The sequence below is a fragment of the Mesocricetus auratus genome, unplaced genomic scaffold (genome assembly GCF_017639785.1).
Source record: "Mesocricetus auratus isolate SY011 unplaced genomic scaffold, BCM_Maur_2.0 Super-Scaffold_6730, whole genome shotgun sequence".
NCBI classification, from domain to species: domain Eukaryota; kingdom Metazoa; phylum Chordata; class Mammalia; order Rodentia; family Cricetidae; genus Mesocricetus; species Mesocricetus auratus.
Window position 1 is genome coordinate 93,224,269 of NW_024429184.1, and position 18,002 is coordinate 93,242,270.

The following is an 18,002-nucleotide window of genomic DNA, read 5'->3' on the forward strand; positions in this document are numbered from 1 at the left end:
CACAATGAAATTGCTATCGGTGGCACTTTAAAGGCAACAGATAGGCTGGGGATGTAGCACGATGAGCCCCGGACACATCACCCCTCCACCCCACACATTTTTGATCCTAGTTACATATCATACAACTTGGTCATCACCTTACAAACCAGTTTTGCTCAAAGAGACAAAAAACAAAAACCCCCCACAAAAACAAAGACTAGTCAGAAGAGGGACACTTCTAGTGCACCTACATTGGATGCTGCAAAATCTTCAAGTGAGCTAAAGGAAGATGCTCCAATGGTCCTTTTAGCAATCCTCATGGCTCATTCTAGTTGAACTACAATAAACTATTCTTTATTACCCCAGCAATTTTCAGGGAAAACAGCCTGCTGGTTTAGACTACACCATCTCCGTGGCTCATGATTTATAACAATTCATGTCCTGTTACAGTATACTCCAAAATATTTACAATACGATAGACTTAAAGCAGAGAGGAAATCACAGCAAAGGCAAACCTATGTCCACTTGTGGGTTGTAAGAGCATATGTATGCACAACCATATGGGAGACAAGCAGCCTCCCCCTTCATATATATATTTTTATTTTCTTATCATACCTTCCCAAAACAGAGACATTCAACAGTAGTTAGAATGGCAATCTCCCAACATTCTAAGAAGCTGCATCACCTAGAGGGTGAACAAAGGAAAGAGTGGCAACCCAGAGTTCAGGCGAGTCAGCCACTGTGGAGCCTTTAGTGGTGAGGTCTTCAACGTCAGAGTGATGTGTCTTCATCGTACACCATCGTTTTAGTGGGAAAACACTTTTGGTGAAATGAGATTCATTCCCAGACAGGATAGGTAACAGCTTTCACTGAGTTTCACTCTTCTTTGAGAACTCTGAAGAAAATGAACGGTAGCTAGAAGATCAATGGATTCCAGCTGCAGATGGGACAACACACCAGAACAAAAACATCTCCATATCCTGATTCACAAAGCTAACAGCAGTTTTAAACCTGCAACTTAATCACAGACCAATGACACCACAACCTTTTCAAATGGCAAAAATACAAAAAAGTGTTACAAAAATATTTCAGAAAAAGTGCATAGTCTAAGTGCATAGTAAATAAAAGCACTGAAAAATATCTTGCTAGAGAGGGAGTTCAGCCTAGAAAGTTATGACCAAAGCTGAACAGTTTTATCTTACACAAACTATACTCAAAAATAGCTTTATGAGACTGATTTCTGGCTAACAGTATCAAAGGGTTTATTAATCAAGAAACAAATACCTCAAATGACAAGCATGGTTAGAAAAGAAACAGAAGCTGCCACCCACCAACTCCACCTTACTAAGACTTCTTCAGCTTTATGGTACTAATACACTTATCTCTTGATGACAGAATGTGGCAATCATGGAATTAATTATTGCTGTCCAAATTTAAAAAAAGGAAAACCACAACAAATCAATCCTTACAATCTTACCGAACACGTGTCAATTTACAATTTGAGATTATTTTACAAAACACCTGGCAGCATTTTCAGACAAATGATCTTTTAATTTATCCTGACATGCTATAAATGAATAAATTATACCACTTAAAGAATTATTGTAAGTTTCCCCTTTGTTTGGATCAAAGAGAAAAGTGGCCGAGACTGGGAAATAGCGCGCACAGGTACCTACAGAAGCGGGGCTGGAGGGTCAGCACCACCAAACTCACACGGTGTGACACTCTTACAGACATTTCACAAGGGTTTTTAAGGAAAATATTTTGTGATAGTAATTAAACCCTTTAACACTTTCACTCCTATTCACAATCAGTCCATCTGCTAGTCAGGGGCAGCAGGAGTCAATGCCAATGTTATGGCAGTTGCAGTACTGGGTTATTGTGCCTGTGAGTCATTAAAAAAAGGGAAAGTGCCTTTTTCTCCTCAGATCAAGACAAAAAAATCTTTTGTAGCAAAGAAATATCATATAACAAATGGCTTAAAGTAGTCTATCAAAAAAAAAAAAAAAAAAAAAAAAAAAGCTGGGTGTCCAGACATGGTGGCTCATATTTTTAGTCCCAGGACTTTAGGGAGGCAGAGGGAGGAGGATCTCTAAGTTCTAGGCTAACCTGATCTATGCAGTGAGTTCCAAGCCAGCCAGAGCTATAAAATGAGACCCTGCTTCAAAACATAAAACAAAAAATTGGGGAAGATATACTTCTTGTTGAGTCAGCAAGGCATTTTGTTTAAAAAAATTTCACTTCCTTACAGAAACAGTTTTTAGTTTTTAATGAACTTGTAAACAAAAAGCTCCCATTTCAAAATAAAAACAAAATCCCAGATCATATAGATGTTTACAGTGATTACATTTATCTAAGCAACACACATACATGTTCAGTTGTAAGACAGTAACTAAATTTCTGTGACAAATATGCTTTTTTAATAGCAAGAACATTATAGAGTTAATGCAGAGTCCTAAGGATAATCTAGTAGTCGCTATGTTTTTTTTTTTCCTTAAGTCTTCACTTTAGATGCTGTTATTTCTAGCACAGGTAAGCAGGCAGAGTCTTTCAAATGCTCAAACACTGGAATCTTTGGTTGCTACCACATCAGCTGGCTTACAAACAAGAAGCCAGCCATTTAAAGAATGTTTTAAGTTAACAACTTGCAAACCCCAGGGATGGAAAACCCTAAGAACACACAATTGTGAACATTTACAACCATCACAACTGTGGCTGAAGACTGTTCATGCCGTTCTTCTGAAATGAGATCTCAAAGCAGTCTAGTTCAAAGAAAAAGGTTTTAACAAAAAATTGGCATATGCACAATTTCTCCACCAATTCGTGTGTCAACCATTTTGTTAACTTTTCCACTTGAAATAAAAAAAAAAAAAGAATGCAATAGAAAACCAGACACCATGTTTCACTACCTCAGTTAATATTCACAATTACAGCGGCTATTGCGCAGGATCAGCATCAGCAATGCTGCCCAGGGCCAGTTTATACTGAAATTAAGTTCTTTACACCAAGTAAATGGTTGTCCACAACCATTGGCTAGTGTACATATGAACTAAAATGTCTAGTTTGGGGAGAAACAAATGCTGCTCCAATCATCTGCTCTGCTGCTTCTCTTCCTCAATTCATGCCTAGAAACCTATCAAAAAATGAAACAGAAAAAGGACGTTACAAGTTTTAAACATGTTTACAAGTACTCCCCCCAAATTAGGCAGAATTAGGTTACAAGTACTCCCCCAAATTAGGCAGAATTAGGACAATAATCATGTTTTAGTGACTATTAGTTTCATCTTGAAAATCACCAAGTTTAACCTTTCAAAGCAGAGTGAATAACTCTCCAATTAAAGCAACCCCACTCCCATTTGAATGACCCAGGAAGAAGTCTATAGGCTGCTGTCCTATCCTATCGTATCGTATCCTCTGCACAGTTCCTTTCCCCACAAATGGAAGCCATGGTTCTAATGACTTGTCATTATGGCTGGAGACAGAATAAACATACCCATCTTTTAATAACCTGAACATCCCATAAACAAGAGCCACTCTGTCTATTCCCTTCCAAACCCAAGACCACCAAACTCATTTCTAACCATTTCTGAACTTCTTTAATAAAAACCAAAATCAAACCAGCTACCACTAAAGAAAAGCCATGCTTTGTCAGTAATAAATTGCTCCTTTCTCCTCTTTAAACATTGGTAGGATTTTCCTTTGGGATTCGTGGGATTTATAAAATAAATATATATATATTTATAAAATATAAAATAAAGTACTTACCCTTTATTACAAATGTTTTTAAGAATAAAACTGAAATGATATTATAAAGCACTTATACCCATCATTTTTTCATAAGCATTCTTAACTAGAACTTTTCTTTTGGGAGGAGAACCAAACACCCCCATGTATTTAATAAATATACCTAAGCTTTGGAGGCAAACACACGTTTTACTCCCACTTCCCAGAGGTATGAGCAGGTATGTTAACAAAAACCAATTCCATAACCCTAAGAATACCGAGAGCTAACAAAAAGTGCCCGTGTACTCTTATGTATGGGTACACATACATATGTGTAGGCAGAGCTGTATGCAGCTTAGATGTTGAAATCAGGTGCTATCTTTCCCAGTAGCAAGTCACCTTGCAGATACTGATATAAGGCCTTTTGCTAAAACTGAAGTTCATAATTTGGCCAGTTTGCTTTGGGGATACTGTCTCTGACTTCCTAGTGCTGGGATTAAAGGTGGACAACCATATTCACCTATCTTAAGAGTTCTGGGGGATCTGAATGCTGGTCTTCACCTTTCTATCCCCAGTAAGGTTAAGGCCTACTTTAAAAGGCTACCAACCAAACCTTAATCCCACCTATAAACCTGACCACACCTGTGATCTAATTCCAATTTCACCAGCTAAGACGCTATTAAAATCAAGAAACTATGGACTAGCTAAAACAGAAATGACCTTTACTCCACTAGTATTTAAGTATTAAAGCTATTCATGAATATTGTAAAACCAAATATGGTTTCCTAGCTACTAAAGCTAGCCCCCACTTTATAACAACTTGCTGTAATCACATGATTATATTTCAATACTTTGTTACACTCAATATCCCTCCATATAAGCAGATCTGCAGTGGAAAAATCAGTCACTAACAAACTAAGCCAAATACAAGACAACTTGGTTTTTCTTTTAATAAAAATGAAGTTCCAGGTCAGAAGTCTCTCTTTGTGGATCCGCTAGGTCAGTCTGTGGTTACAAATGTTTAAGGATTGGTTGAAGATTAACCTAACAATATTCCTGGTAGAATAAAGCAGTCAAATCCAGATTTGGTTCTTCGGCTAGATAGGCCAATAGTAGCATGAGCTCTTCTACCTCCAATGAGCTCTTCTTTGACAGTGCTCAGGAAGGAAAAACACTGTAGCAGTTCTCCAACATTCAATCTTCAACTACAACTGAGCACTCTCTTTTCCAGTGTGCTTTAGTCTTTTGTTTGAAATCTTGCAGTCTGGTTGACACTTTTGGTTCCTGAGTACATCTTCAAGTGAAATTAGTCAAAATGAGGGATGAACCTCTTCTGTTCCTATAGGAGAGGGAGAAGGAAGACTATTACCAAAGTTGCATGGTTAGTGTGACGATCCAGGAATTAAGCTACATTCAAGTTTCTTTTCAAGTCTTGAAACAGAAAAAAAAGTGCTTATTTTATGCAACCATCACACTTTATCCCCTCAAAAAGAAACCTATAAGAATTGTATCTTTATTTGTGAATTCACTTTAAATGTGTCCAGTTTTTAAAAAGATAAAGAACCAGAACCCATTTTAAACACATAGTTATGTTTTGAGACAGTTCCTCATGCCTCTACATACCTCTGTATTGAAGGAATTATATATAATTAAGGGCTACCATACAGTGAAAGAATGTTTATGCATTAATAAGGTTTATATATTTGTGGTGAATATTTGAAATTTAGGCTAGTTCCACAGTATAGTAAGAACAAAATTGTTTGAGTTAAACTCAATAATCAACACTGTCACTTATACTAAATAACTTTTACTACAACATTCTGTGGTCTTCTGGTTATACAAAACTAGGCTGCTAGTCTATATGAACCTGCTACAACCTACCAAAACGAAAAGTCCAACTATGATCTATAAAAACTGAAGGAAAAAAAAAACCCTGAAAACTGGTAATTTATGTGTACAGGTTCAACTCATGCTTGAAGAATTACACCAACAGACTAAAGATCTAAATGACTATCTTCTCTACTCAGATTTCATTCAACACCTTCTATAGTCGGTAAGCTTAACATACCTGTTACAAAGGAACCGTCCCAATTGGCAAATGGTGAACATTAGGCAGCACTGAGGCTCAGCATGGCTGGCAGTTTCCCAGGACTTCTGACAGTCAATCAGACCCAGACGTACAAGGTTAGCAGGCCCAGTGAGCCTTGGAGAGTTCTCTTGCATTGTCATCTTCATTTCCTGGATTGTGTCGATCTCTCAAGCTTACTGTCCACAATGAAAAAAGCCGACAAAATCCCAGATTTCAGGAAAGATTCAGTTCCCTGGTTGGTCTTCTTTGGACTGAATATATTCAGGGTACGTCAGTCTCTTCAGGTATTGCAAGGTCTTCCCTTCCCTGTTTTGGGTTAAGCTGCTGAATTATCAGCTGTGTTCCTGCCAGTAGTTGGTCAAGTCAGAAAAGGTTAAGCTACCCATGGTAAAGCCCTGTAGCTGCAGGGGACCACTGGCTGTCACAGGTAGGTTAAGGTGAGGGAAAACACTTAAATCTTTGAAGGCCAACATCTTCATAACCATTCATGTTGTAATAAAGCTATTCTCTACTTCCACCTGAGGTAATAAGTGGGATGGGGGGGATGGGGAGGGTGTGGGTACAGCGGCCGCGTACCCTAGAAGAGGTGGCTCAGCAGTTAATAGCACTGGCTGTCGCCTAGAGATTCCAGGTTCAATTCCTAGCACCCACAAAACAGCTCACAATTGTAACACCACCTCCATGGGTATATGTCCTTCACAGAGATACATACAGATAAAATACCAATGCACATAAAATAAAATTCATTAAAAAATAAAATAAAGCCGGGCGTTGGTGGCGCACGCCTTTAATCCCAGCACTCGGGAGGCAGAGGCAGGAGGATCTCTGTGAGTTCGAGACCAGCCTGGTCTACAATAGCTATTTCCAGGACAGCCTCCAAAGCGGCAGAGAAACCCTGTCTCGAAAAACCACAAAAATAAAATAAAATAAAGTCAGGACAACAGAATCCCACGAGGATCTGCCTTCTAAATGATCTAAGCTAAAATTCTCTCCTACCCTGGCCACAACTAAAGAAACAGTATCTATATAGGCTTCTGAGAAGAGATCTCAAAAGGCAGCCAAGGCCGTCCTCAAACTTGTCTTTCTACTGTCTTAGCCACTTGTGGGTACATTAGAATTAACCAAATTTAAATTTTTATAAAATGTTTCTTTTCTTCTTTGCCTTTTTTAGGTCATAAACAAGTTCCTTTCTGACAATTATATATAGTTGACGAATACCAAGCCAAATGGATTGTCAGGGTTTGGAGCAAACAGCTTTAATTTTCTCTATGCTGCACCAGTAGAACCAAAAATAAATACATAAATCCTGGGGCACCTCAGCACTGGAAAAATATTTAAGAGACATTAATTAGGGAAAAATCCTTGTCTTTTGGTCTTGACTGGCTTTATAGCACAGCTTTCAGAGTAGAGGTCTACCTATTACATAAAAAGCTGGGTGATGATGGAGCATGTCTTTAATCCCAGCATTTGGGAGGCAGAGGCAGGCAGATCTTTCTGAGTTCAAGGCCAGCCTGGTCTACAAAGTGAGTTCCAGGGCAGACTCCAAAGCTACACAGAGAAACCCTGTCTCGAAAAACAATATACTAGCTATATAAGCAAGACTTGGAAGAATCTCTGACACTCTCAGTGAGTGGCTAGAACCTTCTGTAATTTCTATGAAAGAAACATATGCTTAAAAAAAAAAAAGCTACCAAGAAGCCGAAAACGAAACAGAAACCCCAAAGAACTAAAAAAATACCAGTAAATGCTATCATTTAGAAGATCTTTCCAGAAGAGAACCTTTATCCTTGCTGAAGATTGAAACTGAACTCATTTATGACCAAAAGAAAAAGTTAAAATGTATTCTAAAGAGTATTGTCTACATTGGGGGGAGGGGAGGAGATCTTGGGTGTATCCATCCCTCCCTCCCTCCCTCCCTCCCTCCCTCCCTCCCTCCCTCCCTCCCTCCCTCCCTCCCTCCCTCCCTCCCTCCCTCCTCCCTCCCTCCCTCCCTCCCTCCCTCCCTCCCTCCCTCCCTCCCTCCCTCCCTCCCTCCCTCCCTCCCTCCCTCCCTCCCTGGCAGTCCTCAACCTGATGGAGAACCATCATCCTGCCCCTCAGATACTGGGATTAAAGGCATGTGGTCACCACCCAACCACTTCCTATACTTCTGAGCAGAGAGAAATAATGATGTTCCCATTATTGGAAGAGTCCATGAAATCAAAGACTAATAGTAGCAGAAACTTTGGAAACTCCAATAACCTACAGAATGTGAGAGGCAAAGGGTCTAAGACCGGCTTTCTCATTCTGTCATGTCACCCTTAGGGTAGATGCATTTTCTTAGCTTTATGCACAAAGAGGGAACTTGTGTTCTGGACACTAATTTTACAGATATTTAAGAACTCTAAAGCCCAACCCTCTTATACTGTCTGTATTCTGTATAGTGGCATACCTTGTTGTGTGTGCATGCACGCGTGCGTGTGTGCGTGCGTGCGTGTGTGTGTGTGTGTGGTGGTGGTGGTCAGGAGTCAATTCTGGTGGTTGTCCCTCTGATGTCTTTTGCTTTTTGGAGTTGGGGTCTTCTACTGGGACATGGAGCTCACTGATTAGTCTTAATAGGCTGGCCAGGAAGCCCCGAGGTTTTGCCTATCACCACTCAGCTAGTCAGGGCTGGACTTACAAATTATTACAGCTTGCTAGCTTTGTTGCTGAGACAGGGTTTCAAGTCTCACTATGTTGAGATTGGTTTCAAACTCACAGACATCTGCTTGCTTCTATGTCCAAGTACTAGAATTCAGGATGTGTGGCACACCATGCCCAGCCCTTTTTAAATGGAGATTCTAGAGATTGAACTCAGGTTCCCATTCTTACATGACAAGCTCTTACCAACTTAGTTAACTTTCTAGCCCCAGGTTAATACATCCTAGAAGCAGCAATATTTTGCTCAAGGTAAAAAACCATCTCTTAGTAAGGATCTCTTTCTATTGCCTAAATTGGCCATTAGCTCCTGAGAGTTCAAGCAGTTATCTTGTCTCGGCTCCCAACAGTTAAGACTATATAAGTGTTCATATCACTGAACCTGGCCTTAGAAATGTACCTTTGAAAACAGCCAATAATAAGATAATTATTTATTGAAAAATCTTATTTCAGAACATTACAAGTCCATGTACATGTAATAACTTGCATGACCAATGTGTCTAATGATGTTTTTAGCTGTTTCAAGTTACTTTTATGAAAAAGTTACGATACAGAAGAAGGCTTAAACTTAAGTTTAATCACTGTGCTTTTTCAAGAAAACATACTAACTCAGTGGATCCAACTTCTCGTCTTTAATACCTGGATAAAAGCAGGACAAAAATTCTGCTTGTTTATCGAGTAAGAAACACATAGTAAACCAGAACAATGAAACTAGGTCAAAAGGAAGAGACTTCTTTTCTGAAGGCTGCTTAATGCCTGAAGAAAAATGTTCTAGGCCAGGTGAGATTTCAATTTTAGTTTTAGAAGCTACAATTTGTGATGAATCCTAGTATCCCAGCCGGCTTGGGGAGTGGGGGAGAAGAGACTTCATTTCATGAAAAAAAGCAAATATATTATAGGTATTGCTTAGTATCTTAGTTAGGAGGCTCTATTTGCCTTCAACTCAGCAATAAAACCACTTCTCATTAATACTTGTTACCTACTTCAAGATAGCTGTGATTTACTTCAACACAAGATTACCTACACAGTATTAAGAAACAAAAAGAGGCACGCATCCAAGTCCCAAATGAGGTATAGGAGCTGAACAACCTGAGTACCCACTATGCTCTTTAGCTTAGGCCTCATCACCTAAAACCCTTCCTCCCATCAAACCTTCAATTCAATCCTCAAATACAGAAAGGAAGCCCCTCAATTTACTGAGCCGCTGGGATGAGGATGACATCAGTTCATTCCACTTCTTCAAATGTTCCTTGGATACTAGAAGCTTTTCTTTTTTCCTTAAAAAAATGCAGGGTCCTATGTAGCCCTGGCTGTCCTTGGACTCAGAGATCTGCCTGCTCTTGCCTCCCAAATGCTGGGATTAAAGGCATTTGCCACTACACCTGGCCTAGAATCTATTTTTAAGTTTAAAAATTTAAATACAACGCTAAAAATATAGAAGATACTAGTATTTGAAAATCACATTCAGACTAGAGCAGTCTTCCAGAAATAAAGTAACTAGAAACCCCAATCCAATGCTTACCTGCCCACCACTGGCATAAAGCAGGCAGGTATCAGTAGTTAAGTCCCAGAAAGGGAGACAATAGCATGGAAACAGGAGTTGAACTCTTAGGCACCAGGAATAGGGAATGATGATGTGCTCTAACCAGCTCTACTCCTTAGAAAAGAAGCACTGAAAGTGCCAGAAAGAGACAGAGATAGACTTGCAGTTTAATGGCATTTGCCTCAGTTATCTTCAATTGACAAGATCTAACTGCAGACATCAATTCTACATTTAATGAACCCTAAAGTTTCTCAGCAATTGAATAAAGAACTCTTCTCTAAAATTAAGATCTGTCATAGCTCATTAGCAGAGAGAATTTATGATTTAGGAAGATATGCTGAGCGTTGCAGTTAACAAGGTGCTCTGCAATTGAGAAGATAGACATGCTGGAGGCAACGCCAACATTCACCTCTTAAAATTAGATCATGTTCACATTTCCTCATTAAAACTAAAGCATTAACATGCAAACAAAAACGTATAAATATCTTAACACTGTTAGTCTGAAAGTAAGTCAAAATACCATGGCTAACCAGATTCTGTATTAAAAATCAACAAGTGTTAGGTCTAGGATTTTGGATTGATTGGCAATACCATATTCCCAACACCAAATGTTTATTTTGGAAAAGGGTTAATGAATGAGTAAAAGATGCAGTTGTTAAAAATGACCCAAAATCCCAAGAGAAATGATATAATATACACACATATATGTATATACAAATACATATACATATATATGAACAAGGACATTTGGGTTTAAAGTTAGTAGTCAAATTTTCCAAGGACGTCTTTTTTTTTTAAATACAAAGCCAAATTTTATTTTTAAAACCACCTCCTTGATCTAACACTGTTAGAAATGAATGAATTACCCAATTTGTATTTAATTTTTTTTCCTTGTAACGTCACTTGGTTCTTGGCTACTAACCTTTCATGTTACTCTTGGTTTTGTCAGTTTGCTTGCCTGTGGGGGTTTGGGCCTGCTGACCCTGCCCACTGGAAGAGGCTGCCTGCTGTGCCGCTTTCTGCTTTAACATCGTCCAATCAAATGTGTAGTCATATTGGTGGTTCAGGGTCCTGAAAAATAAAGTGCCATGTTATCTTTTAATAATACTGTCCAGCTAAATATCAAGGCAAACACCACCATTTCTCATTAGCATGGTAACTTCTTAAGTAATTTTAAATACATGTCATAACTGAAGGGAAAATGTTAACCACTCTGGTCTGTTTTTTAAAAAAAAAATCCTGCCTTTTAAATTTTCTTCAAAGGCATCAGGCATAGTGACACAAGTCTTTAACCCCAGCTTCTCAGTAAGGCAGATCTGCCGGCCTGGTCAACATATTAGGACCCTGTCTAAAAAACAAAATCAAAACACAAATTTCTACAAGGGGGGCATACTAGGAATGAAAAAATAAACAACAGTGGGTCAAGCTGTGAATTACCTAGAAAGATTCATTCAGAACCTCCTAGTGGATCATGTATAGAACAGAACGGGCAGCTTGTGCTACAGCAGATGACCTCAGGGTCCCTTCCAAGTGCCCCTACCTTCTCCTATGTGCTACAATCTCTGGCATACCTCTGGCAGATTCTGTACTTCAATGCCCTCCTCTCCCCTATTCTTTTGGGGAGGTACACACATAATCTTAACATCCGCATCTACCTGTCCCCCAAGAGCTAAGATTAAAGATGTGTCACACCCAGCTATAATGTCTTTTTTATTTGGTACTGAATAGGGTTCTGTACCATTGAAACTACTGCTTAAAGGTTAAAAAAAATCATTTGCTTCTAAAATTTATTTGCAATTAATACAATTATATAATTTCTCTCTTCTTTTCTTCCCTCCAAAAATGCCTATACTCCTCCTTGCTTTAAAAAAAAAAAGACCACTTTTCATGAATTATTGTTATGCAACACACAGACACACACACACACTCACCATTGTGTAACATTGTGTATGTTTTCAGGGCTGACCACTTGGTATCAGATAACCAATTGGTGTGTTCTTTTCCTGTTCTCAGCATGCCTTAGTTTAAGTAAGCAGTCATGCTGGTGAGATTTTATGGGTGTAGCTTCTGACATTCCTAGGACACAGAATCTCACAGCCTGTGACCCCTGAGATTAAGAATGCAGGTGTGCATGGAGGCCAGAGGTATGTGATTCTGGGGAGCTACAGGTGGTTATAAGCTGCCCAGTGTGAGTGGGGGACCAAATCTGAGTTGTCTACAAAACCAGTGCTCCCTTCTTCATAAGCCGTATCTCAGCCTCTGCAGTCACTCTCAGCCTAACAACCGACCTGAAAAGGATGCGGAATAGCTGCCTCAGATACATGTAATCCGGAGCTTCCTCAAAGCGCAGCCCACGACAGTAATTTAAGTACATGGCAAATTCTGCAGGAAACCCCTATCAGTTCAACAGTTAAAACAAGAGTGAAAAGCAAAAACACCAAGTTAGGAAAACGAGGTTTTGAAATACAACCACAAAGAAACATAAGTTGTTTCAGTACTTTGTAGGAAGCTATGACTAAGACAACTATGGCCAGGTTTTCTCCCAAATTTATGCTGTCCTGGTTAGTTTCTTTCTTTAACTTGGGAAGGAAATTCAAACGAGAATTGGCTCCTGGGGCATTTTCTTGATTAATGATTGTTGTGGGAGGGTTCTTCTCACTGGGGATGGTGCCAGCCCTGGGGAGCAAGCCAGTAAGCAGCAGCCCTCCATTGGCTTCTGCTTTAGTTCCTTACTTCAGGTTCTAGACTGACTTCCGTCAGAGATAAGCCCTAACATGAAATAAACCCCTTCTTCCCTAAGTTGCTTTTAGTCAGTGTTACATCACAGCAATAGAAACCCTAAGACAATTGCAGAAGAAACCACCCTTTTCTTTTTCTTTTTTCTTTTTTTGGTTTTTCGAGACAGGGTTTCTCTGTATTGTTTTGGAGACTGTCCTGGAACTCGCTCGGTAGACCAGGCTGGCCTTGAACTCACAGAGATCCGCCTGCCTCTGCCTCCCAAGTGCTGGGATTAAAGGCGCGCACCACCAACGCCCAGCGAAATCACCCTTTTCTACAGCACAATTCAGAACTTTCTCTGAGGACAGCAAAGACAACTAACTTTTCTTACTAGGGTGATTTCTCCTATACTACCAGATGTCTTTCTTATAATGTAGACCTGTTTTTTTATTATGAGGACACTTTTTACTCACTGCGCACTGTGTGTATAGATATATGTATATATGTGCTACATACAGCATGGAATAGAGAACAATCTTCTACCACTTATCTCAGGAATCAAATTCAGGCTATCAGGCTATCACTGTGCCATCCTACTGAACTGAATTAGTTTTAAAAAGGCATGCGCGTACGTGTATGCTCACACTGTGACTACTCTGTATGTGCTTGGTGCCCAGAGGACAGTCTGGAGCTGGAGTTACTAGTGGTTATAAACCAGTCAATGTGGGCACTAGGAATTAAACTTGTACCTCCTGGAAGAGCAGCAAATACTATTTTTGGTTGCTTTTTGAGAATCTCTCTACATAGCCCTGGCAATACTGAACTCCTGACTCTTCAGTCTGAAATGCTAGGATTAAAAGCACAAGGGCAAAACCACATCAGGCAGGGCACATGCTTTTGACCACAGAGGCCTGTCTATTCATCCCATGGTTTTATTTACTTAGACAGGGTCTTACTACTTGAATTCTGGCTGCTCAGACAGACCAGAGTGCCTCTGCCTCCCAAGTGCTAGGATTAAGGTGTATACCACCACACCTGGTCATGTGGATTATTCTTAACTATTCATCATGTATACTTACTTACCTTACACAAAACTTCAACAGGAGTGGACATCTTCTTTTCACTAATCTTTTCATATTTTTGTTTCTTTGTTGCAGCCTGTAAAAAATGAGGAATGCAAGGATGGATCTAATACTTAGAGGTGCAGCAAATGAGTTCACTAGACACAACACACACTGGAGATTCAGTATGTGAGAGTTAAGAAAGAATACACAGGATCAAGTCCATACTGGGTAACTCAAAGAACTGAACATTTTACTGTCTACCTCTAAAGGTTCAAAACAGCTATTAACTCTACACCACAGATTTATTAACATACACTCAAAAGCCCACCTGTGCTTCCAACTAGATCAGGCTAGTTGCCATCAATGAGTGCTAGTATAAGAGCACTGGTTTCAGTTTAACAACTGCTCTTAACAAAAATTACTTCTTAATGAAACACTTAATTTATTCCCGCAAATTAAAGGCAAAAACAAAAACAAAATACTTAAGGACACCTTCCACAGTGTTTCTTTTTTCTTCTCTCCCCCTCCCTGAGATGGTAGGGCTCCTTATTTAAACTGCCTAGGTTGTTCTTAATCTACTGGACCCATACCACACCCCAAGTTCTGGGATCACTGTCTCATATTTTTCCTTCAAATAAGAGAAACAAAAACAATACGCAGTAATTTGAGTCTCATTACCTTAAGCCCTTGCCAAGGCAGACTGGTTCTATTAAAATACATCAAAACATATCCTAAAGATTCCATGTCGTCTCGGCGACTAGAAAAGAGAACGTTATTTTATGAACCAGATATTAGGAAAACATGAAAATTAAGTTATCAATACATAAAAGAAAAAATGCTCACAAGATGAAGAATATTTGATGTCTTACAAAATTAGGCAAAGTAAAGTTCAAAACAGGTTGATTAACCACTTACAAGATTTCAGAGAACTGTTTTTAAGAGACTGACAATACAGCGAGATAGCTCTCTAAAAGCTAATGAGTAATGAATAACGAAAAGCTAGCAAGAGAGCCGGGCGGTGGTGGCACACGCCTTTAATCCCAGCACTGGAAAGGCAGAGGCAGGCGGTCATTGGAGTTCGAGGCCGGCCTGGTCTACAAAGCAAGTTCCAGGAGAGCTAAGATTGTTACATAGAGAAACCCTGTGTGTGTGTGTGTGTGGGGGGGGGGGGGTCGGGGTCCTTCATTTTCAACTCCTAAGGACCATCTAGAGATGCTGAAACAAACAAAAAAAGCCAAGCTCACAAGTGTATACCCACTATACACATGCACTAAGAGAAATATACTAGTGACAGGAAATAGCCTTTTCTGGGGTATTATTTGGACAGGTAATACTTTAAGATAGATAAAGTGGCCGGGCGTTGGTGGCGCACGCCTTTAATCCCAGCACTTGGGAGGCAGAGGCAGGCGGATCTCTGTGAGTTCGAGGCCAGCCTGGTCTACAGAGTGAGTTCCAGGACAGCCTCCAAAACAATATAAAGAAACCCTGTCTCAAAAAAACCAAAAAAAAAAAAAAAAAAAAAAAAAAGATAAAGTGAATGCAATCATAGTACATTTCAGAGTATTCAGAAAATTACTATTTCTATTCCAATTACAAAGTTCCCAAAGACATAGCAATTTTTGCTTTGTTTCTCTTAGGAGGAGAAGCTAACCAAAACTTGAAGGGAACTTGGAAAAAACAAGCCTCAAGTGCAGAAATAGGAGACACAGAGATCATCATCTACCAATCACATTTTTGGTTTATTATGAATTGTTTGTTCTGAGACTTACTTCAAACTTGGAGGCAATACTGTCTCAGACTACCAAAGTGCTGGGAATGCAGGCATGAGTCACTAAACCCAGTTCTGTTAAGTTTTATTCCTTGTAAAATTAACTCATGTGTCCCTGCCACCTCTGGAATTCAAATTCAAGTTGTTGAAACAGGATCCAAGAACGGAGTCGAAATTTAAACTGCTTTTGGGAAAACTCCAATAAAAGTCCTGTGACCACAGTTTCTTCAAAAACATGGAATTGTTCTTGGAATGTGCTTTCATGCCCCTCCCAGGTGTAGGGGATAGAGTTTACTTCAAACTATTCCTGACAACTGGCTATTGTTTGTTTCTATGCCTCTGTGTTTTTTTTATATGCCTTCACTTGTTTTTGCCATGTGCAGCTTGTCCTTGTGACTGATTGACGTACACTTTATACTCAGTTGACTCTTTTTAACTTTCAGAGAATAAATTGTCTGATGCTCTGAATAAAGTTGTCTATTTCATGAGACACATCTTTACGATCCACCCTTCCAGGATCACACTGTCAACTAAAGTGATAAGCACAAGTCGTAATACTAAAATAAAATAAAAAGTAGTTATTATGCTAAACTACAAAAAGAGATGTCAAAATACTAATTATGTTTCCAGCTTCCATGTTTAACAGGCTTTTGTTTTTTTCATTCCTTCCTTTTTTAGATAGGATCTTACAATATGGGCCTGCTAGTCTAGGACTGGTGATTGCCCAGAAGAGCCCTGAATTCATCACAATCCTCCTGCTTCAGCCTCCCAGAGCTAAGATTGCAGGTATGTGTCACCATACCTGACATTTAACTTTCTATCCTGAGCAACCTTCAAGACAGAAAATAAAAAGACCCATTAATTTAGTTGGCTTCTCCGCACCAGTTAAAAGCAATTTCTCAGTCCTCAACCAAGAAGCACCCTTAAGACACTAAGAAACGTCAATAAAAACAAACTAAAGAAAAACCATCAAATCAACTGCTTGCTTCCATTATGGATTTGATAAGACTCACCTCTGCTCAATGCCAAGATGTGCATTGATGCTAGCATACCGGGCAGTGCCAGTGAGGTTTTTATCTTCTCTGTACGGTATGTGTTGCCTTGTCCTGTTGTCTCTGTACTTTTTGGCCAAACCAAAATCAATAAGGAATAACTTTAAAAGAAAAACAAAGAGACATCAGATTTCTAGCCTTGTTCAATTAAACAGCTTCTTACTCATTAGTATATTTAAATAATAAAACAAGTATAAGTAGAACAGATAACAGATTGAACATCCCAATAAACCTTTACTACTCTTCACCAGTAAGTAAACCCTCCTATCACCATTACACCTAGTAATTTATCCTCATTTATGTAACTTCATCTGCCCAGTTCTTATACACACAGTAGCCTGTTTTCACACAGTTAAGTATATACATGTCCCAAGGCAGAATTGTCAAGTATTCTGTTTACCATATGAAATTTGATAGCCTGTTTTGATGGATAAAACAAGCATGTTCCAAAACCTGTGCACAGCTTTCTGGGACTCTTCTCTCCCAGAGGCCACTCTTCAGTATGTTAATAAAAAGCTAATTAATTTATTTAAACAGCACAATCCTCAAAGTCTGCTATAAAAATAAACCATTTTAAGAAAAAACTACAACAGCATGCATTACATTGCTTTATAAGATATCTAAAAATTATAAAATGTTAATCAAAAAATTAAAAGCATAGCTTTTAAATTAAGGTGGCTTACAAATTATCTGCTTAAGTGAGCTAGCCCAAAACCACATTAGCATTTTAGAAGAAAATGTTTAGCTGCATAAAATCTATGTGGTATAGCCAGGGAATAAAGTACTAACAGCACATTTTTCTAAGTGATGCAAATCTGACCTACAAAACTGAAAATTTGAGCTGGGCGGTGGTAGTGCTCGCCTAATCCCAGCACTCAGGAGGCAGAGGCAGGTGGATCTCTGTGCATTTGAGGCCAGCCTGGTCTACAAGAGCTAGTTCCAGGACAGCCTCCAAAGCCACAGAGAAACCCTGTCTCGAAAAACCCAAAATCACTGGAAGTTTTATCTTTTTGATGAAAAGGTTAACAATATTCCTTCCTGTCTACCAAGGTATTTGAAGTTTTAACTTTTATACAAACGGCCCCCTACTTACCTTACTACTCTATAATAATAAAATCCCATTGTCAACATTATCAAACTAGACGTGCACAAGAACACATGGGACTATTCTGTCTCTTCCGATTACATATGCACTTTATTATTCTTTGTTAAACTACGGGGGTCTCTTCTACCAGTGTGGAATCTATGATGTTTTAAAACTCGTGTACAAGTAAACAAAATCATCTATTCATGTGAAGGTCAGTCAGGGGTAGTTGCACAGGCCTTTAAATCCCAGTATTTGGGAGACAAAGGCAGGCAGAGCTCTTCTTTCATTGCCAACCTGGTCTAC

The 18,002-nt window shown here is 39.2% G+C and overlaps 1 protein-coding gene across 1 annotated transcript in view; it reads right to left on the bottom strand.

The window, feature by feature from the left end:
- Window positions 1–562: 562 nt before the first annotated feature.
- Window positions 563–18,002, bottom strand: part of Csnk1a1 (casein kinase 1 alpha 1) — a 36,107-nt gene continuing 18,667 nt past the window's right edge. Inside the window, 6 exon segments of the mRNA XM_040741747.1 lie at window positions 563–3,112; window positions 10,933–11,081; window positions 12,299–12,405; window positions 13,812–13,886; window positions 14,471–14,549; window positions 16,574–16,713. Of these exon segments, the coding sequence (XP_040597681.1) occupies window positions 3,105–3,112; window positions 10,933–11,081; window positions 12,299–12,405; window positions 13,812–13,886; window positions 14,471–14,549; window positions 16,574–16,713 (558 nt within the window). The 3' untranslated portion in view covers window positions 563–3,104.